Source organism: Pezoporus occidentalis, unplaced genomic scaffold (assembly GCF_034315485.1).
Source record: "Pezoporus occidentalis ecotype Australia unplaced genomic scaffold, CSIRO_AGI_Poc_V1 ctg218, whole genome shotgun sequence".
NCBI classification, from domain to species: domain Eukaryota; kingdom Metazoa; phylum Chordata; class Aves; order Psittaciformes; family Psittacidae; genus Pezoporus; species Pezoporus occidentalis.
Genome location: NW_026914051.1, coordinates 504,880 through 527,185, shown reverse-complemented (window position 1 = coordinate 527,185; position 22,306 = coordinate 504,880). Strand labels below are relative to the sequence as shown.

General features: G+C 40.7%; 1 protein-coding gene across 2 annotated transcripts in view; it reads right to left on the bottom strand.

Annotated features, from left to right (window-relative positions):
- Positions 1-1,679: 1,679 nt before the first annotated feature.
- Positions 1,680-22,306, bottom strand: part of EDIL3 (EGF like repeats and discoidin domains 3) — a 274,356-nt gene continuing 253,729 nt past the window's right edge. For both annotated transcript variants that reach the window (XM_062619997.1, XM_062619998.1), the window contains 2 exons: positions 14,571-15,991; positions 1,680-1,693 (listed from right to left, as the gene is read on the bottom strand). In XM_062619997.1, coding sequence (XP_062475981.1) covers positions 15,842-15,991 — 150 coding nt within the window. In that variant the 3' untranslated portion in view covers positions 1,680-1,693; positions 14,571-15,841. The remainder of the gene's footprint in view (positions 1,694-14,570; positions 15,992-22,306) is intronic.

The following is a 22,306-nucleotide window of genomic DNA, read 5'->3' as shown; positions in this document are numbered from 1 at the left end:
TGTACATCAAAGGTCACATGTGTCTATCATCTAAACTTCTCTCAAATTTAGAATCCTGAGATCTTTCAGACAATTGTGATATTCAATAAATGGGTATCTGTTTTGATTGTCCTTCTGACTATGCATCCTCCTCACTCTCTTTCCCGGATGAAGTTTGCTTTTGTACTTAATGAAAGAATATACTTCTGCCTTCTTAGAAAAGAAAAAGGGAAGAAAGAAAATGTCACAATAACATGAAATACAATTCTCCACCCTTTCTTAAAACACTCTTTTTCATGCTATGTTGCAAGTGTTTGAATTAGCTTGGTGTAAGTTTTTATTATATTAGTTAAATCACTTTTAAAACCCCACCAAATTAAAAGTCTTTTATACATTTGTGCAGTGACTTGCATGGAATAGAGGATTTTAGGAAGCAGTTGTCCATTATAGCACTTCCTCAACCAATATTGTGTTAAAGGAGTCACTAAGTTAATTTATGCTTTTAGTCCCATAGTGCTTGTTCAGTCTGGCAGCTGCAGAGAAGGTCAACAGAGGTAAAGCTGTGTTTCTTAAGATGTAGAAGTTCTGAGAAATCCTGGGTCACTCTAATTACTAGCAGTTCAAGTTAAGCATAGTGGCAGCCTGGCTTGTGCTTTGGAAAACCTGACACTACAGTGTGCTTTGTGAAAATGCTCCCCATTTTGTGTACTTGAAGGGATGACATGTGGAGGGCAGTCACCCAGGGTGCATTTGGATTTACCTTTGAATGAAACCCCTTTGAAGTAAACCAAGTTAGTGGCCTTTCATCAATAATTACATCTGCTATGTAAATTAATTTTCTGCTTGATCACATGCATCTTTTTGCAAGCCCAAGACTGCTGCACATCTGCCCTTGGCAGAGCAAAGATGCTGCCTGCCCTGTGTGAACTGAGCTTTGGTCTTCCTCTTGAAGTGACATTTGTATTCTCCCCAAACCCAGACCAATAGATCAGTACTGTGGCTGATAAAGACTTCATTTTTGGTTATACACACTGATCTCTCTCTCTACCTGGTACTTGTCATGCCCACATGGTCTAATCATTCTCGGTGCTGGGAATGTTTTCTTAATGACCGGCCTACAGTTATGTTTACTTAATAAATGCCTATTTGTCTGAGAGTCCCACAGCCTTTGCAAATTGTTCATTTTATAACAGATGTGTTTCTGACTCACCTCCCCCTGAGTTCATGCGTGTATTTGTGGAAGTGCAAATGTGCGTGAAAACGTTAAGCAAATGATGCTAGAAATTTTCTACATTTTGAAGGGAAATGTTTTCAGCTGGCCATGTGGGAATGCTTCAATATTTCATTAAAAAAAAAAAATAAAAGTGTATATGAGTTGAAATAATGAAGGTTAATGTGTGCTGACAATTTCTGGGTTAAGCTTCCCTTCTTAGGAGGTTTGATCCTTGTGACTCCAGAACAATAAACTGTGAAAAGAAAGTAAATAGTCAAAAATAAACCCATAAAATATACACTACATCAATATCTAGGCAGAGATTGAGTTTAGCGAAACAGGATAGTATTTGCTTGTATTAAAACATATTTGAAACAGAAGGAAAAGATTTCATGTTGAAACATAGCTTAGATACAGGAGTCTTGTGAGACTTCCTTTGTGTTAAATCTAAGAAGCCAAGGACATATAAATCAAATAAATAGACATTACCTACTTTTTAAACTTTATGTTTGCTCTTACAGAGATTGCAAGCCCTAGTTATTTCTGTTTGTTATGTCTTGAAGGACATTAAGGAGAGCAGCCCAAACAAATTAAGATGGGAAACCACTCCCTGCAAGAACAAGATATGTGGTCTCTATGGTAACTTCCTGAAAGAGCTTATCATACTGTTTTAAGCCATTATAGATATTCCAAATTCAAGCAGAAGTATAATGGCTTACCACAGCACAAGAAAAACTGGAAGTGTTCCAGGCCAGATTAGATTGGGCTTGGAGCACCCTGGTCTAGTGGAAGGAGTCCCTGCCCACAGCAGGGGTTTGGAACTGGATGAACTTTAAGGTCCCTTCCAACCCAAACCAATCTGTGATTCTGTGATTCTATTACTACACTGAAGCAAGCTTTGAGCTGGAGGTGCTAGTTTGAATCAGTTACCAAATAGACAAGAATATGGATCCAAGTTGCTCAGTATTTACCTGGTCATGATCTTACTGGTCAGATGGAAATAAATTTAGCCAGGATTGCTCATTTTAGAGGGTAACGACATAGTTTCCACAGAATGATGAATCCATGGAGTCAGCTTGCAGAAAAAAAAAAAACACCACATCTTTATCATCATCCCAGTATTTCAGATACTTTTTGCAAAACAAGCTCCAATACTTGTAGGTGAAATATCCAGACTTAGACAGCTCTGAAAATGTATGCAATGAAGAATTATGATTAGAAGGGGAAATAATTTGAATTTTAAAAAGTTTTTTCTCTGAGTTTCCTACTATTAATAGTTCCAGAAGTCAAACCCATAGAAATGAAGCATGAGAAGACCTTAGCTTTTGAGAGCTTTTGATTATGTATAGGTTATTTCTTTAATTTTATTTTTTAAATAATGAGCATAATTTTGCAAACTGCATTTCACAGATGTTATATAGAACAAAATACTGCCTGGATTATATACTTAACTACAGAAAGGCCAAGGTGTTCATCATTCATTGCCTTCCTTCAGGCTGTGAGGATAAGGCATATAACCTCTCTCCTGATGGTAATTGTTTGCTACATTTATCACAATAATTTCCCCTCTCTCTCAAAATAGGGCTACAGAAAGATGGAAGAAAAGGAATGACTTCAATAAAAGCGACTGAGTAAGCCTTATCCTCAAATGTCATTCCACAAAACTGTAAGAGCCATCCTCTGAATACACAGTGTCAGCTGTCTGCATAATATTTGAGTGGCAAATGTTAGTTTATGAATTTAAAACTGCATCACTGAAAGTAAATGGAAGATATGATTTTTATCCACATTTAGTTTTTTTATTAATACATGTGAATGATGCATCAGTGCTAGGCAATATTCTCAGGAAAAGATGGTGATGGCAAATACCCAGTAATTCCACTTCCTCACTTCCCACTTACTTGTAATAAGATCAACAAACACTTTTTAGGGACCACAATACATTAAAGCACTTCACTTCATACTGATTATGCGACAGCACACGAATCCTATGCTAGCTATTGGAACTGAACAGAAAACCGAAAGGACAAATAAACCACTGTATCAAGGGAAGAACACAAAGCTGATGTCATTGCAGATGATGGTGGAAAAAAAGAACCTATGACTTTGAGGGACTCCTAAGTCTGGCAAAAATCCTGAGCTAAGTAATATACCAGTAGAGAAAGGCTGAGTATTGTTGTCTTTGATAGCGAAGTCCAACCATAACGGACACCTATAAATTGCAAATTACACATTTGGTTATTAGAAAAGAATTCTTCCCTGTGAGGGTGGTGAGGCCCTGCCACAGGTTGCCCAGAGAAGCTGTGGCTGCCCCATCCCTGGCAGTGTTCAAGGCCAGGCTGGACAGGGCTTGAAGCAACCTGGTCTAGTGGAAGGCGTCCCTGCCTGTGGCAGGGGTTTGGAACTGGATGAGCTTTAAGGTCCCTTCCAACACAAACCAGGCTGTGATTCTATGATTTGCTTATCACTCATTAATATCTCCCTAGCCGATTAAATATGGTACTGTCATGGTTATTAATATGCTATAGGCATTTGTGTGTATTTGCAAGATCTCAAGACCGAGACTTCTTTCTAACCCAAACAAGTCTGGGATTTTATGATGCTGCAGAATTTATGACGAATTGCCCTCTTCACTCATATATGCATATGAGAGCAAGGCAGGTTCCAAGTGCACTGGAGGAATATCTCCCGTGTCTGTCTTCCTCATCTGATGGGCTGGATCACAACTCTGCTGACAGCAGAAGACTTATTTTGAAGTAAACCCTTATTTTGGGTCTCCCCAGTGCCTCTAGGGTGTTCCACTTGCAGACCTTCCAGTGAGAAGGGGGAGTCAGCTACCCCTAGGGCAGATTTCCTCTTCCCTCTGCTACAGCTGTTGGGGAGGGGTAGGATGGGGTTCATGAGGGTGTCTCCATCCTCCCTGCTGGCTTTTAAGTCAGTCACACACCTATATGTGCTGTGCTTCATGGTGTGGTGGCAATGACAGGGTTGTGCTGAGCGGGTAAGGGCATCATCAAAGCCGTAGGGTCACAGAAAGAAAATCAGCAAAGTTTCTGCTCTGTTACTGTATTCTCTGAACACAGCTTGTAGCAAATCCTCTTTGGCTTGCAAACAAATCTGGAGTTTTACTTTGTGTATTTTGTTTTCACTTTTTATGTAGTGCCTCGCTTTGAAGTATTCACAGAGAAAAACAAAATAGTGCTTTTCTAGGTAAATAAGCAAAGGAACATGGAGCATATTAGTATGTACTGATTTTTTATTCTACTGAAAATTAACACTTTGGTCTTTGTGTTCAATGTCAGCTGCAAGGAATAATTAACACCGAACTCAGAATGAATGCCATTATAAGAAACAGTACAGCTGATATTTCTTGTCTCATTTGCAATTATGCCTGAAGGTAACAGGATCACATAGCAGGCTGAGATCCTGCATAATCAGTTAAGAGACTTTAATGTAATATGACTATTAAAAGGTTGTGGTGAAGACATAGGCAAATATGCCAATCATGCAGCTGCTTCTGCTTCTGCATAGTACAGTCCCGTTCAAATCTGTGCACCTACCCATGATTAAAGTTGACCAAATGTGCTTGCACATGTGTGGTGCTGTACTGCTCGTGTTACATCTGAGGGCAGCATAGATGCTTGCGCAAATATACCTCAAATTCTGGCCTGCATTTTGAGGCACTGCTTTTCTTTTCCGCCTCCCTCTACCTCTAACCTTTAACTTCAGTTTAACAAAGGCTGAGGATTATTATTCATGGTTATGATCTTTCCTATTCTCAAAGTAACTGATTCCACTGCATGCAGATTGTCTCAAGATGAATACACGAAGAATAAGCCCCTATGAAACACTGAAGATGTGTACTAAGACAACAGTGACATTTGAAATAATTTTAGCCAGAATTGTGTCATATGAATTAGTCTTTCAACCAGGTTGGTTACAGAATTAATATTAATGAATTTAATTAATGGTACCTCAACTGCTCAGAGCCACACCATGCTAAATAAGATATCTTAGAGACTGGAAGAACTGGAGAGTCATAGATGAGCTGGGGGGCTGAGTTCAGATGAAGATTGACCATTTCACCCTCCAGTCCCTCTATAACTAATATTCAGTCCCAATAATTTTGATAAAAAACTATAAAGCCAAATTCTATTCTGCAATGACTTTGAGCAATGTTTTTGAACAGGAGGTGCTGATTCTGTGCTGTTTCTGGCAGTGATGCTCATAGTCCATAAAGCCTCTATGTTTGAACAGCTGCATTCAGGGACTGGGCCCAATTCTCCCCCTTCTCCACATTTATTACAGTTTCTGTGTGCTCCAGATTGGGGGGAAAAGGGCAAGCCAATGCTATGGGAAGGGACAGGGACTCTGAGGTGAAGTGGGAGCTGGAGTCATGTTCAGCATGACTTTATCAACATTGTGTACGTGGCCTCCAAAACTATGCCAGGAATCCTACTGATGAAAGCTCAATTCCTGCCATGCAGCTGAGGAAGCGCAGTTGAAACCTTGCCTTTTCCAATGCTAAACTGTGAACACAAGGTTCTGTGTAAAATCCACCAGGATCAGGGCTGGTCCCATCAATACTTCTACTGTAGAGCTAGAGGGGAGGAGCCTTATTTGGGGAGAATAATGAATGAAAAAAGGGTTGTTCATAGAAGTGCCTCTCCCCAGCACAGACCAAGCTATACATTCTCTGGTTCAAAATTGTGCTGCACTGGCCAGAAGAATCAGTCCAGGATGTCTTGAGATAGTAAAGGAATGCTAATGAGCCTTTGCATGTTCTTCAGTCAAAACACTGCTTTGCAGTGAATGCGACCAAAAGGATTACCAATATATACAGAGGGCTCAAAGCAAATGGGAAAAAAACAAACAACAAACAAACCCCAAAACCCCAGCTGTGATGCACTCCTCAGTGATTTACTAACAAATTGTACCAGTGGACATTCCTTCCAAGACAGTGCAATGCAATTTCACAATCATTCATGAGAGATACCAGGTAGGAGCTAAGCACTGCTCATTTGAGCCCTCATAATGCTGAGCTGTTGCCTGGCTGCCTGAAAAGAGCATGGCACCCATCGGAAAACACTGTTGACTGGGCTGTTGACATCAATGGTGTCTCAAGCAGCTCTGCCATCTGGTATGATGAGTATGGTAGACCAGTACCATACATCTCATCATTGATTTCATCTGACTTTGGGAACATATTAGTTCGTTCAGGCACTAAAAATGCATTGCAGACATTAATCTGAATAGACTATAATCCATTGGAAAAGAAATTAACCACAAATGCATTTTTTTGCAGGCCATAGGAATGTCTGTGGTAAAGGCTGGGGAGAAGATTGCTAAATGTTTAAAAATATCGAAACTGTTTTAGCTGAAGTGCAGTCTTTTATACCATGAAGGGATTAACTGGGACATGTTTACTGAGCCATTCCTGTTACCCACTCTGTGTTTACAGATGTAAACTGTGCATGCCATTCAGTCAGCTCAGCAGTTGCACTGCGACTGGGCAAATTTCCCTTCCCCACATCACACCTAGCTCCGGAGCTGCTCTGGTTTGGAAGTCTGGCTTTAGACTCCCAGAAATATTTGAGGAATGTGACCGTTACAGTTAAACGTTCCCAGGGAAAAGCCATATGTGAATAGATGCTTTCATTCCCACAGCTGAACAACACTTTCTATTACAGCTCAGAAACTGGAAAGAAATGGAAAAGTGGAGCAGCCGATGCAAGTGCTATATATGTATATTACATAAATATTGGCTCAGATTCTTCTGGAAGCCACATTGTCTCCTATCTGGAAACTGAATATCTTTGTGAACAAGAAAACCTTTTTACTTATTCTGATCATTGGTCAGTGATGGCTTTTTAAATGAAATACTTGCAAATCACTCAGAAAAGGGCTTTAAAACAAAGAAGTGCTTCTGACTTTCAAGTAATGCTGCCTGTTCGCATTTGAAGGAAAGTCCATTTCTAAGCCTCAAAGCCAAGATAATTAAACAAACCAGGAACCTAAATAAAATACCCACAAACAACCACTCTCCCTGCATCCCCACTTACTTTTCTAAAATAAAAGCAAATCAGCATACTTATTATGAACAGCTAGTGTAGGTTGATGAACTTCATTAACATCCTTGAAATGCTAGTTATAAAATATTAGAGTGAAAAAAGTAACAAAAAAAAGACTAATCACACTGCTGAATACACAGGTCTTGAGCCGTGCACAGCCACACTTTGTCCCCCACATGGGCAGGGTCTTAATGCAGTATTTGTGAGACAGCTCTCATCTTCAGTTCATAGATCTGCATTTTTCAGCCTTGGGAGTCTAGACCTGGTGCTGCTCACTTATTTCCTACATCAGTGGTGCAAGAATAGGGAATCTGAAACACTAAAAGAGAAAAAGGTACTACTGTGCAGGTATACATGTATCCAATCTGTGTATGCTAGGGAAAGATGGACATTTTCATGGGGCACATCCCTGCAATGAAGTGTACTCAGTGCCAAATTGAGCCTAAAGGAGAAAGTAGCACAGTGTATTTCAGTTTTGGGATTTTCGAAGTTCAGGAAAAATTATACAGACCGGGATGTAGAGAAACCAGTAACCAGTGGTGTTCCTCAAGGGACCAGTTTAATGTCTTCATCAGTGACTTGGACAGTGGGATTGAGTGGGCCCTCGGCAAGTTTGCTGATCTTACCAAGCTGTGTGGTTCGGTTGACATGCTGGGGGGAAGGGATGGGATTCAGAGAGATCTGGACAGGCCAGAGAGGTGGGACCATGCAAACATCATGGAGTTCAACAAGACCAAGTGCAAGGTTGCTGCACATGGCTTGGGGCAATCCCCAGCACAAACACAGACTGGGGCAGACTGGATGGAGCAGCCCTGAGGAGAAGGAGTTGGGGATGTTGGGTGACAGAAGCTCCCCATGACCCAGCTTCAGTGTGTGCTTGAGCCCAGAACCCCCCTTCATGTGGGTGGCATCCCCAGAGTGTGAGTAGCAGGTTGAGGGAGGGGATTCACCCCTCTACACAGATCTCATGATATCCCAGCTGGAGTACTGTGTCCAGATCTAGGGTCCCCAGTATGAGAAAGATATGGACCTGTTGGAGTGGATCCTCCATTTTCAGGTGGCTGGAACATCCTACATGAATAAAGGCTGAAGGAATTGGGGCTGCTCAGCCTGGAGAAGAGATGGATCCAGGAAGACCTTATTGCAGTGTTGCAACATATAGAAGGTGTCTACAAGAAAGCTGGAGATGGACTGTCTACAGAGGGTATGTAGTGATAGGACAAGGGGAAATGACTAAAACAGGGTAGATTTAGATTGGACATAAGGATGACATCCTTTCCCCTGAGGGTGGTGAGACACAGGAATGGTTTGCCCAGAGAAGCTGTGGATGCTCCAACATTGGAAGTTTCCAAGGCCAGGTTGGATGGGGCTTTGAGCAACCTGATCTAGTGGAAGGTGTCCCTGCCCATTGAAAGAGGGTTGGACTAGATTATATTTGAAGATCCTTTCCAACCCAGACTGGTTTATGATTCTCTATGTACATAGCACAAAATTGTCCCCAAAATTATACAACACCCACAACTCCTGGAAACAGAAAAAGGACCTCTAACATATATGGTTCCCTATAAAACAAATCCTAATTTCTTCAATCTTTTCTGAAAGAAATGGAAGAAATTAGTGAGAGAAGGGGTAATATACTCAAACTGCCACTGGTATTACCCACACCAAAAGGTTCACTCGAAATGGAATTAACTTTTAGGCTTACTAATCAGTCTCTTGATGCATGCTGGATTTATTTGGGTAGTTCTATAGAGAATGACAGCTATTGTCACAGCAAGGGGAACGATCACCCTTCGGCTTCCTCTTTGCTCTCTATTCCAGTGGGTGTTGGTCTCTGCTCCCAGTGAACAAGGGATATGACAGGAGAAAATGGCTTCAAGCTGCACAAGAGGAGGTTTATACTGGATACTAGGAACAATTTCTTCCCCAGAAGGGTGGTCAGGAATTGGAACAGGCTGCCCAGGGCAGTGGTGGAGTCACCGTCCCTGGGAGTGTTCACACACTGTGTAGGCAAGGCGGTTTGTGACATGGTTTAATGGTGGACTTGGAAGTGCTGGGGTAAAGGTCGGACTCGATGATCTTGAAGGTTTTTTCCAACCTAGATGATTCTATGATTCTATGGTGTTATGGTATGTATATGTATACGTACTTAAAATATGTGCACATGATATTCACATCAGCAATGCATGCTTTAATTGCTTATTTAAAAATTCTGCATCAGTGCCTCTTCTAATGAAGCTGTGAAACTGTTATAGTAATGAGTCCCATATAATTAAGGAATTTCTCCAAATAAAATATTGTAAAGGCAATGGCATTCCAGAGAAAAATAGAACAGAAGTAAAATGTGAAGAATGAAGATTCAGAAAATCTATTTTTTTTCTGTACAATTCGATGAATAATTCTAGATCCCAGACATGATTTATGTTTTTCATTTAAAATTGTGTTGTGGTGATGGCAAACACCAGCTAAGCTCCACACGGCTGCTAGCTCAGTATTTCACCAGGACAGGGTACAGAATAGAAAGATCAAAAGTGAAAAGCTAGTGGGCTGAGATAAAAACAGTTTAATGAGTGAAGGAAAGAGAGAGAATAAAAACCAAACCAAAGCCATGAAGTGATGCAAAGGCAGTCAGTCACCACTTCCCACAAGCAGACAGATGCCCTTGCAGTTTCCAAGCAATGGCCCATTGCCAGGTAAATCCATCCCAGCCAGACTTAGTACAAAAGTCTGTAGTGCATTGGTCCATAGCATCCACATCACAGTGTCTGATAATTTCATGAGAACATGCTGTATCACTTTTTATGGGGCCTTTTATCCTGCATGAGTGGATTGCATGTATATTTTATGCCCAACACTCTGTGTACTTAATTGTATTTCTTGTGGTCAAGGCAATACATTTCTGTATGGCACCTGCTGACCTCTCACAGCATCCCAGAAAACCAATATATTTCAAGATGTTTATTTAGTCTGCTTTTGATTTTCCAGTCTGATGCAAATGACTAGTGACCTTTCCTACCATCTTTTGAGGGCTGACATCCTTCATCTAGTCGTGGCTATTAGAAATGTGCTTACTGACCTACCATCTGATGTGCAACCTCAAATAACCAAAATGCGTTAACTTGTAAACCAGCAAGAAAGCAGCATCAGAAAAATTATGGTGATGAACAGACCGTGTTATGACTGTTCTGTTTCTTGTGCCCCACATGTATTTCACTAGATTACCTGTGCTTACCATACATTCCCATATATGTGGAGCCTCCTTCTAAATTGATATACACTACAACAAAACACAACTGGTATTCTTACTAATGTATACTGGTAAAATAAATTTTGCTGCCCCCTTAGATAGCTAAATTGTGAGAGCAAGATGTTTCCATGTTCTTATGTTCAGATGCATTTACACGTATATATTTACAGCTCCCCAAATTCTGATACTGATGTATCATTGAAAGATAATCTGCAATAAATGGAGTTATAAAGCTATTCAACACATTCCTCATATGTTTACCTCATGCTTTATATTCTTAATTTAAAGCAGTCTTTCGCATCCTAAAGTGTAATTCTCTCTTAAGAAAATGATGCAAATTTAGAAAATAAGTTTGCCTCAGTAGAATTATCTTATATTTTTTCCAATTTCATTTTATGAAGCTAAGTGACCACAGGTCACTTATTTATCACTGGTCACATAGTGATCACTGAGTGAAGAGATTAACCTCCTGTTATTTCAATCTAAGGTACAAAGTAAGTGTCATAGAAATATCAGAGACTACTTATTTCATAAGGATGTAGTGTTGATATGCATGTTAATCCACTGAGCTCATTAGAAACATGTATGGGAGGATGGACAATGATAAATAGTTGCTATTCTGAAGAGAATTACTCAATATTTCTCTCATTGTCTTCATTAGAATTCCTGGGTACCTATATAATGAAGAATGAGAGGAAAAATCACTTTCCATTCTTTCAGGAACAGGCCCTGTGTTTCACGAAAGAGTTGCAATTTGTAATTAAAAGTCAGAAAGATTCAAGATGCATATTTTCAGAAATTAATGACTAAAGCACTAGCATTCTGCCATCATCCAGCAAACGTAATCCCCTTTTTGTGCACATCGTTGTATTCTGATTTTTAAGACTGGTAGAGATATGTAATCAGAAAAAAATTGCAACTTGAACCAAGCCAATTCTGTGACAATATGCTGTTTGTGTTCACATTGTGTATTTGGCAAAGGTACCCATCACCATCGGATGCTTTTTATCTCTAAAGACAATTTTTGGTGAAAGGATGAAAGCTGAAATGGGATATGAAATCATTATTCTGGGTCAGTAAGGAGTAAAAATCTGAAGCTCCATCTCTCATAACTACATAAAAATTTTTTAAACTCTCATTGCTTAGAGAGGGGATCTACAGCTTTTCCATGCACTACTTTAACCTCCAGGCTTCTTTGGAAATTGAAATGAGGCAATTAATGAAACTAAGAAATTTTGGGGAGTGGTCTCTACAGCAAATCAAGCAGATGCAAGGGAGTGAGCATGCACTGGCCCTGCTTTGGCATCTCTGCTGGAAGCCTTATAAGAGGTTTGCACTGCAGCTGCTGTTTATCTTCTTGGAAATTAATTTGCCTATGCAGGACTGGAGAAGAGAGGATAAAGATTGATAAACATCCCAAGAAATTTGACTTAAAGGAAATGAAAGCATCAGTTTACATTTCCGGTGCTCAGATAGACAGCACCAAGATAGAAAAAAATATTTTCAGACTCATTGAAACCTTTGCGTTTTTTATCTGAAAGAAGGAAGAGGACACACTGAAGGGAAACTTGACACTGCCAGAAACAAACTTACCTACCACAAAGATGCCGTGAATGCATCCCTGAAAATGCCGCATCATATCTCTGCTCCTCATTTGCTGCCAGTGAGGCTAAGTGGTGTCTCCTTTAAGGTACTGAAATATAAGTGCTTCAAAAATTACCTCATTTTTCAAAAGTTTTATTGTTAAGTTTGAAGACTAGACAAGGTCATACTGGTTTTACATCATTCTACATGATTTAAGTATATACAAACCCATTTGAATATAACACAGCTTGAAGGGCTGCAAGGGTGTCTCAGATACTTCTGTACTTACTGACACATCAGAAGTCAGCACTGAATACTACAGATCATATTTGTTGTACAGCAAAGATACACTCACTTAGTATCCTTAGTCTTGAAACCTCACACTAATTTGTATGCAGCCATTCCAAAAGAGAAAGTCAACCTCAAAACCAGAGCCAGTTTAACGTGATAAGCCCTTAACAGAACGCAGATAAAATGACACCTTGTGCCAGTGCTTTATTTCCCAACCTATAAACATAGCACATTACAGAGCTACAGAAAGGTGAAGTTTGCCTACAGATACTTAAGTGGTTCAAGGTGAAATTTAATAAGAAGAACATTTTCAGTCTTGTTCAATGCCATTGTTACAATTAATACAGAAGTCAAGGATCATTTCAGTGTTTCTCTACCCCCTCCTAAAGGGACATATCCTGTCCTGCACTTATTCTGGTTTTGGGATGCCAGTTGCTTTCACTGGCAGAGTACAGTTGTGTTAGCTTATAACTTGTCCCAGATGTCAGTGGTGTTCACCAGGAAAAGAAAATAAAATTAAAGGGAAAAGGTTTTCATTCTAGACCATAATCTGATTTTCATCTGTTTTGTTAAGTTTGAAGTACTCCACAGAAATCAAGAGTTATTTCAGACTTATACTGCTGACACTGGGAGCAAACTTTGCTGTTATGGCTGCACAATGCCATTTAATGAAAGCTTCTTGGAAATTATTCCTTAGCTTCTTGAAAGCTAAGGAATAATTTCATTTAGAAAAAGCCCCACTATGCTGGTTGACATTATAGGGGCATCACATGTGTGATTATTCTGTAAATTATCAGTGCTATCACAATGTATGGAGCTTTCTCTGCAGGTTGTGAAGACTGATGGCAGATGAAAGTTGACACAGGATATAATAATGAAAACACTCAACACTAAATTAATAAAAACTAAAATTACTATGTTAGGTATCATGACATCGCTATTTTTATATGCAGATGAATGAAAAACAATTAAATTACTAAACCAACAAAGATTAATTCAAAACCAAAATGCTATTCTTCATATCTGTAATTAAATTCAGAGTCAGTTGTTCTTCCATAACAGGAAAATTTTTTTTGACCTCTTTAAATATTGTGTGTGCCCTGAAGATATAAATATTACTTTTTTTTTAAATTTAATTTTATTTGTTATTTATCTTTTCTTTTGTAGAGCCTAAAGTGCAAAACTTGGGCAGTAAGGTGATTTAGGAATACACTTGTCCTCCATTATTCATTTCTTTTTTTTTTCCCTTTAGAAGTACCACCATGATTGACTTTCTCTTTAAAATCGCTCACTATGCTTGAAGACCACTCCATATATACATCATTAATGAATGCTGTTAACACGGTTACAGACAAGACAGTAACAGTCTAGTGGCTTTTGTTAAGCAGCACAAAGTAAAAAATAAAGAACAAACTTTGCAGTGTTGCACAGGACCTCAACATTTCTTACACATACTTTTACCTTTACATGACTCTTCTTTATAAGTCTTTAAATGTCTAAGCCTTATAAAATAAATACTTGTATAAATACAGTTTAAGGATTAAATCATTTTATAGAGGCAGGGTGTTCTGTTTCTTAAAATGTGACAGTTTAAGTGGCACTATCAGAAAACCGCCACCAATATATCCCCAATTCTTGTATGTAAAATTCCTGGCTGCTATTCTAGAGTCTTTCACAGTTCAATGGATAATATATTTTGCCTGTGGTGGAGAATGTGCAATTAAATGCAGGTTTTTGAAATCCAAACCATTTTGTTTCCAAAGTAAATTCTGCCCTTTGCAGACTGGGGGCCAACTAGTTGTTTGCCTGGGAAGCAGTGCCCAGGTTCATGCTTCAGTATTTTGGTGAGAATGGAAAAGTAACAAAGAATAAGTTCAGCAACATTCACTAAAACATGCAGCTGTATATTTCTCTCTCTCTTTCTCCCTACATCAGCATGTTATGAAATCAAAAGGGTGGCAGTAATCCCAAATGCTGTTATTTCAGGTAACAGATAAAGTGTCTCCTCATTCCTTGTCCTGGGATTTTTTTAGACTTGGGCGCTACTCTAACATAGTCACAGAGCAGTTTACTTAAAAGGAACTTGGAGTGCTCTGCAAAGGTGCATAGTGTTATTGCCATCATCAGGGGAAACTGAGACGTGTGGGGGAATGTCCTCTTTACTGCTCCACTTTACTCCTAAAACCTACTTCTTAAGCTGGCTAGCATAAACACATAGCCAAACACATAGCATGTATAAAGCATTTCTGTAGATGAGACGTGGTAAAAATTAACCCTTTTGTGGCTCACTGGCAGATGTATTAAGAGATGTAGTTAGGAGTGAAGAGTGACGAGTGCCCAGCTTTGATGAACTCCTACGGCACCTCTTGCCTTCATGCCTAGGAGGAAGGCTGTGGGCACCTCCATAAGAACCCTCAGAGAGGCCTTCCTGGCAGTAAGAGTGTTATTCCACCTCTGTGTCTTTTAGCTCCTGCTTCCTTCATGTTCACCTCCTCACAGAAACTGAGGAGGTTTCTGAAAAAAGTAATTGGGCAAGCAGGTCTGTCTATCATTGTGTGCTGGGCAAGTCAGGAAACAGGCTCGGGATTTCTGGTGTTCTGTGTGCCTTTACCTATGTGGGTACTTCAGATGAGATACCACTAGTACTCTGGTGTCTCATTTCAGCTTCCTTCAAAAAATGCATCTCAAGCAGAATTAATAAACTTTGGCAAATTTGTTAACTTCATAATATACTGATAAGCAGATTATTTTTTCCATATGCAAACAGTTCACCTCTTTCAAGGAAAAATAATATCAGTGGTGTTACAAAACAGAAAAGATGGAGGTCATGTCTATAGCATGCAAAACAGAGACGAAACAGGGGGTTAGTTAGGAAAATCCTTTAGGTACATAGACTCTGTTCAGATGCAAGTGATGAAAGGTAGCTTGTAATATATCACAGGTACTATGTTTTACAGTACCACAGAATGCCTTCCAAATATATGTCATAAATACTGACAGTGTTTGATAGGCACAATTACTATAATGCAGTCATCCCCAAGTAAACTTATTGCTAAAAGCTGCAGTATCACTTTTTGCAAGTAAGATGACAGTATGATTTATGGAGAACTCAGCCCAATGTTTCTAAAGCTGCAAATGAGCTTTGTCATGCTATTTCTCTCCCCTTGTAAAAAAGATGCTGCTGTTTTCCCTTAACACGCTTCAACTAGTCAGAACAACTCAAAGGAGAACTAGAAAGATAATTCCACAGCAGAAGGGACAACACTGACGTATTTCAAGGACAAAATTGGATTGGATCATTTAAAGAGCAGGCTTAGACCTCCTTGCGAAAGACAGTTAGCGGCCTACCATAAAATGAGCACTTGTTCATGAAAAACCCACTCAGCATCCTACAGGCTTTGCAGAGTTCCTTCTGCGAAGGGACTTGAGCTACACCGAGAGACGCGGAGGTCTGCCTCAGTCCTCTGCTGTGCAGCCCAGCAGCTCTGACCGCAGGGTGATCCTGCCGTACCATGACCACGGAAGGATGCGGATGTGCCGGGCATAGATTGGAGGGTCGATGACGTTCTTACGGTGTGTGTCGTTGTCAAAATTTCCCTGGAACACCTGAAAGACAAGAAGCAAGAAGATTTAAGATTGTGTGGCTTAAGGAACAAATGTGGTACACACCTGATGTTCCCAGGCACCTCTCCACGCCAAATTTTGGTCACAGAATCATTGAACAGTTTGGGTTGGAAGGGACCTTAAAGCTCATCCAGTTCCAACCTCCTGCCATGGCAGGGACACCTTCCACTAGACCAGGTTGCTCCAGTCCCCATCAACTCTGGCCTTGAACACTGCCAGGGATGAGGCAGCCACAGCTTCCTTGGGCAACCCGTGCCAGTGCCTCACTCTCACACTAAAGAACTTCTTCCTTATATCTAACCTAAATATCCCATTTTATGTTTAAAGGCATTACCCCTTGTCCTATAACTACATCCCCTGACTATTTGGGCACACAACTGATGCTGCTAAAAGCACTTGCCTTTCTCAAGGCCTCGGGATTTCATTGCATGCTAGGGACCTCAGAGCCAGGTATGAGTGTGGTATGCTCAGTCCTGGTACAGGTTTAGCCTTTGGCTCAAAGCTTTATCTGCTGTTCTACCAACACCCAGGGCTCCACTCTAAAAGTTACATCTAAATCATTAATATTTAAAAAATCAAATGTCTTTTTACTTGGCATTTGCATCATGTTGAATTAATCCCAGGAGATCCTGTTATTGTTTCCAACAAAATAACATTAATAATTAAAGTTACGTGTATTTTTTTGTATCATTTATGAATGCAGCTTGGATGCAACTGTAGAAGGCCTTGTAAAGTTAGTGATTCTCAAGGATGCAATCTTCTTCTGTCAAACAAAAGTAAGCATATGAATTAAGGGCACTGGTTTGTAACCAAATTAAAAATCCCTAGCACAGTATAGTGCATGTTAGGATCTTATTTCCACTAGTAGGTGTTAGCCAATAGATAACTAAGATCCTGAACTTCTGCCTGTGTTAAAACAACACCAGATTTTTCTCCACTCAAAGGCCACGTCAACCCCTTTTGGCAAAATGCTCAGATTATTCCCTTGGATATTTTCAGGCTGTTACGGGAAATTTTCATTCTCTTCAAATGTCAGCTAATTCACTTCTCACTTGTAAAAACTGAATTTGATGGCTTTTTGAAAATTGTGGCTTTTTGGTCTCTATGCTGCACAATTTCTTTGAATTTTAAGAGCTTCTTCAAGTGCAATCAATTTGGCATCTTGAACAAAGCATGTATCCTCCGCAAGTGATGCTTTTCAACAAGTGATAAATTTTCCTTCTTGTCTGCCATCACGCTAACACAGAGGCTGGAGCACTGAAGCACCCAGGAGTTAAGACAGAGAAAATTGCAGACAGGCTGACCACAGAAACAAGTGTTATGAGCCTAAGGAAAAATTGTATTTACCACAGGAAAACATGTTTGTTGCCCAAGTACAGTGTTTATTACATAAATCAGCTGGAGCTTGGGCTAAGATGATTGTGCCTGAATTTGGGTTTCATCTGTGGTAATATAGCATACAATAAAAGGCAGTAAACTCATTATTAAAATTACAGAGTGGCATCCCCCAAGGTACAATATGCAGTTGGGAAAGGGGTATTTTCATTTGATTCCTTGCACATGCCTGCAATATATCTGTTGATTTTTACTTTTATTTTATACCAAGCAAGATGATAAGCAATGCAGAACTGCAGCAATTCTTGCTGCAAAACTACTGGAAAATTCTCTTCATCCCTATTTTATTTTCCCTACTAAGATGTATTTCAAAGATAACATTTAAATGCAGGTTTAGAACAAGAAACATTGTTTACCAGAAGAATCATTATATAGCCCCAGTACACGTATCTGCACACAGCTACGTGAAATGGATAAAGTTATGTGATGCAAACCACCAAACACAGATGAAGAAGGTAGGATTATGCCATTTACTTACAGCAGGAAAATAAGAATTAAATTTTATTTCTAATTCCTACATGATTTCATTCCCACTTGAAGTAAAACTCATCTCCTTCAGAGGTTAATTCAGGCAAACCAGAAATCTACCTTCCCTCAAAATTCAAGATCCAGTTTTAGGAAATTAACTAAATGTGTTAGATCAGAAAAAGGGGTTTGGGGAAATAAAGTTACGAGAAAGTGAGGGAAGCTTTGTCAGCACCCACAAATGTGACCTGCATGAAATACAACATCCTAAGAGCAAATTTTGCTGTGAATCCATGGCAAGTTTCTTATGGGGAAAAATACATTTTTTGTCACTCTTTGGTTTTGTAGCCTAAGTTGGAGTCAAGAAACTTGGAAAGAGCAGAGAGGACAAAGGACAAAAGCTGTACGTCTGACTTACCACTACAAAAGAGCTATTTCTGTAGCTGAAAGTAATTTTTCTTTAATTAAATGCTGCTTTAAGCCCAAACAGTCAATACTAAATGAAACACCTAAGCAATTAAAACACCTTGAAGAGATGGTACCCTCCTGCCATAAATGATCACGCCTCACACTTGTTTCTGAGGAGTTTGTTTCAGTAATCAGCACCTCTGAGCACTGTTATGATTTATTAGCATTCAAGAAGATGATGTTGGAGTTCTATGTAATTTTTCAGATGAAAAAAAGCATAATGACAGTAAACCCCGAGCTGATTAGTGGTCAAGGGATAAACAGCAGAGTGTAAGTTGTTAACATGTCAGTGCATAATGCCAGTGCATTTCTTCATTTTGAGTTCTGGGTGGGTGCAGATCTGGTCCTGCCTTATCTCAAACAGCAGATATACAGAGTGAAGCAGCAAGATAGCCACAAGCATGGAAGAACGTCCTTTGAACATTATTAAACAGACTAAGTCTCTTCATCTTGGAAGGACAGAGATGTGGCAAACTGTAAGTAGCATGGAGAAAATCAATAGTGAGCAGTATTGCCAGGAGGAGACAAGGAATGATAGCAGGTTTGTTCAGAGCCACCTTAAAGGCCACAGTGCCCCATATAACACATAATTGAACTGTGGCACAGCTTCTTAGAATCACAGCCTGGTTTGGATTGGAAAGGACCTTAAAGCTCATCCAGTTCCAACCCGCTGCCACAGGCAGGGACACCTTCCACTAAACCAAGTTGCTCCAAGCCCCATCCAACCTGGCCTTGAGTACTGCCAGGGATGGGGCAGCCACAGCTTCTCTGGGCAACCTGTGCCAGGGCCTCACCACCCTCACAGGGAAGAACTTCTGCCTAAGAGCTCATCTCAGTCTCTCCTCTGTCAGGTTAAAGCCATTTCCCCTTGTTCTGTCCCTACAGACCCTTGCCCAAGACCCCTCTCCAGGTTTCTTGCAGGTATTGGAAAGCTTCTATTCCACAGCCTGTAACTACTGTTAAAGAAGTGTTACAAGTAAAATCAACAGGGACTATTAGAGAATCATAGAATCACAGAATAGTTAGGGCTGGAAAGGACCTTAAGATCATCAAGTTCCAACCCCCAGAAGAAAGCAAGACCCTGGGGAACTACACTAGGGAAGAACAACAGACTTACGTATCTTTATTCTCTAGGCATCTTCTCTAGTCATCTGCTACATGTAGCTTCATACTGTGGTTATACCTATTTATGTATGCCTGCAATCAAAAGGTGTAACTTGCTAAAACATTTACCCAGCAGATTCAGCAAGTTTACACATGCATGCCTAACACACATATGTACTGCTCCTCTGTATCTTTAGGCTCTTACAGCTGTGTCCTGGGTTCAGCAGTAGCAGTCATTTTTCTCCTTCTTGGTAGCTGGTGCAATGCTGTGTTTTGACTTTCAGCTCGGGAACAGAGCTAATAACAATGATGTTTTGGTTTGGCCAAGGACTTTGTGAGCCTCATGCTCTGCCAGGGAGGAGAGGAAGCCGGGGAGGAAGCTGACCCAAAGTGACCAAAGAGGTATTCCATACCACAGCACGTCATGCCCAGGATGTAACTGGGAGTTAGCTGAAAGGGCTAGGGGACTGCAGGGCTGGAGGAAGTATGGGTCAGAGCTTGGTCGGGCTGGTGGGGGGCGAGTTATCAGTTGGCTGGTGGTGAGATGATGTATTCTCTTCCCTTGTTATTCCCTTTGTCATTATTATTATTGGTGGTAGCAGTAGTGGTTTGTGTTATACCTTAGTTACTAAACTGTTCTTATCTCAACCCGTGGGAGTTGCATTCTTTTCGATTCTCCTCTCCGTCCCTCCGGGAGTAGGGGGAGGGAAAGAAGATGGGGGGGGGGGGGGAAGTGTTAGTGAGTGAACAAGCTGTCTGACTGGGTTTAAACCACGACAGTTCTTTTTGGCGCCCAACGTGGGGCGCGAAGGGTTGAGATAAGGACAGATCTGACCGGATTAATAGTCACTCGTCACAATGCTGATTTATTGGCTCTCAAAGTTGTTGATCTCACAGTTTCAGTATATTGTACCTTACTTAGAGCCGGTATTTGCTGTGTGTTTATCAAGTGTGGGGCTTGGGCTAAGGTTCTTGTCTCACTGTACTTTATGGCAATGACTTGTAACACGGGCGGGCTCCAGCAGCAGGGCGGGACGGACGTGGCCGTGGACTTGTACCTGGCCGTCCGGCTGCCCTTCACCGTCCTGGCCCTCGTCCTCGCCTCCGTCTTCGTGAGGCCGTGGGGAGCCGAGGGGGAGCGGCCCCGGGAGCCGGCGGATGCTGAAGCGGCCCGGGAGAGCGGCCCCGGGGACCAAGCGGCGGCGGGAGCGGGGCCGGAGGCTGCGAGGGGACGGCTGCCTGTGGAGGAGGTCGGGGCGGTCGAGGAGCGGAAGGAGGCGGCTGCTGAGCAGCGGGAGAAGGCGGCGGAGGAGCCGAGCCCCGCGGAGGAGCAGAGCCCCGCAGAGGAACAGAGCTGATAACAAGGATGTTTTGGTTTGGCCAAGGACTTTGTGAGCCTCATGCTCTGCCAGGGAGGAGGGGAAGTCGGGAGGAAGCAGAGACAGGACACTTGACCCAAAGTGACCAAAGAGGTATTCCATACCACAGCACGTCATGCCCAGGATGTAACTGAGAGTTAGCTGGGAGGGCTGGTAGACTGCGGGGTTGGAGGAAGTATGGGTCGGTGCTTGGTTGGGCTGGGGGGGGGGGCAAGTTATTGGTTGGCTGGTGGTGAGGTGATGTATTCTCTTCCCTTGTTATTTCCTTTATCATTATTATTATTGGTGGTAGCAGTAGTGATTTGTGTTATACCTTAGTTACTAAACTGTTCTTATCTCAACCTGTGGCAGTTGCATTCTTTTCGATTCTCCTCTCTGTCCCTCCAGGAGTAGGGTGAGGGCAAGAAGGGGGGGGGGTAGTGAGTGAACAAGCTGTCTGACTGGGTTTAAACCACGAGAAGCTGCTATTAAAAGAAAAAACAGTAGAAAAATTCATGCTGTTCTGCTTTTAAATATGATAACTTATTTTATGATCAGTTCATGCAAAAGAGAATAAAAACCTGGAAAACATGCACTGGTATTCCCTGCCAAAAGTGTGTTTCAAAATATAAAAAAGTCTTCTTTATAATTGTGTTCAACAAGCAATTTTGATGTCATGCTTCAAGCATTCACTAAGATTTTTAAACAGGACTGTTTCATGGCATATGCAGCAAATTCAAGTAATGGCAATGTAAGGTGATTTATATTTTAAAAAGAAAACTACTGTATGTTTTAGAACATAGTAAGTTATGAGAAACATCTGAAGAATAATTTATTACCACTGCTGTTTGCTTTGCTCCAAACACAGAGCTGGAAATCAGACTTTAGGGCACATCCACAGGACTCATTAATTGGCAGTTGCAGTAAGACTGTTTGTGGTGCCGTGTCACTGGATATGCACAAGGACAAAAATTCAGGGAGTCTGATTCTCTACAGAGAATCTTTCTGGATTTCATGTCTCACAGAAACTTTAACTACATGAAAAATCTGCATCAGCCATAGCATTATTGATTCCTGATATTTATGATAATGGCTGAGAGCTGAGACTTTTAATAGTCAAACTTTAGATGGTGAAGTCATTATGTTGTCTGCTGTACCTTAACCATACTTTTTATTATGAGCAGAATATTTTGAGCATGTGACTTCACAGAGCAGCTAATCCTGCTTATATTAGTGCTATACCTAGAAACAGTTATACCTGTCTTCTGTTTGGAGTTTGTTTCAATGCAGAACATCTCACTGTTTTGACATATAATTTAAAATCTAAAATTAATTTCAAATCTAAAAAGAAGCTGCATGAAAAATTATTTTTTGATGGCTATATTCCTTTATCTTGGAAACATTTTATTTCTTTATGACTATTCACTGAAGAAGACTTGCTTAAGCAAAGAGAGGTAATTTGCAGATTTGAATAGCCTGTTTACAAGTTTTTGGCTCTTGATGGAGT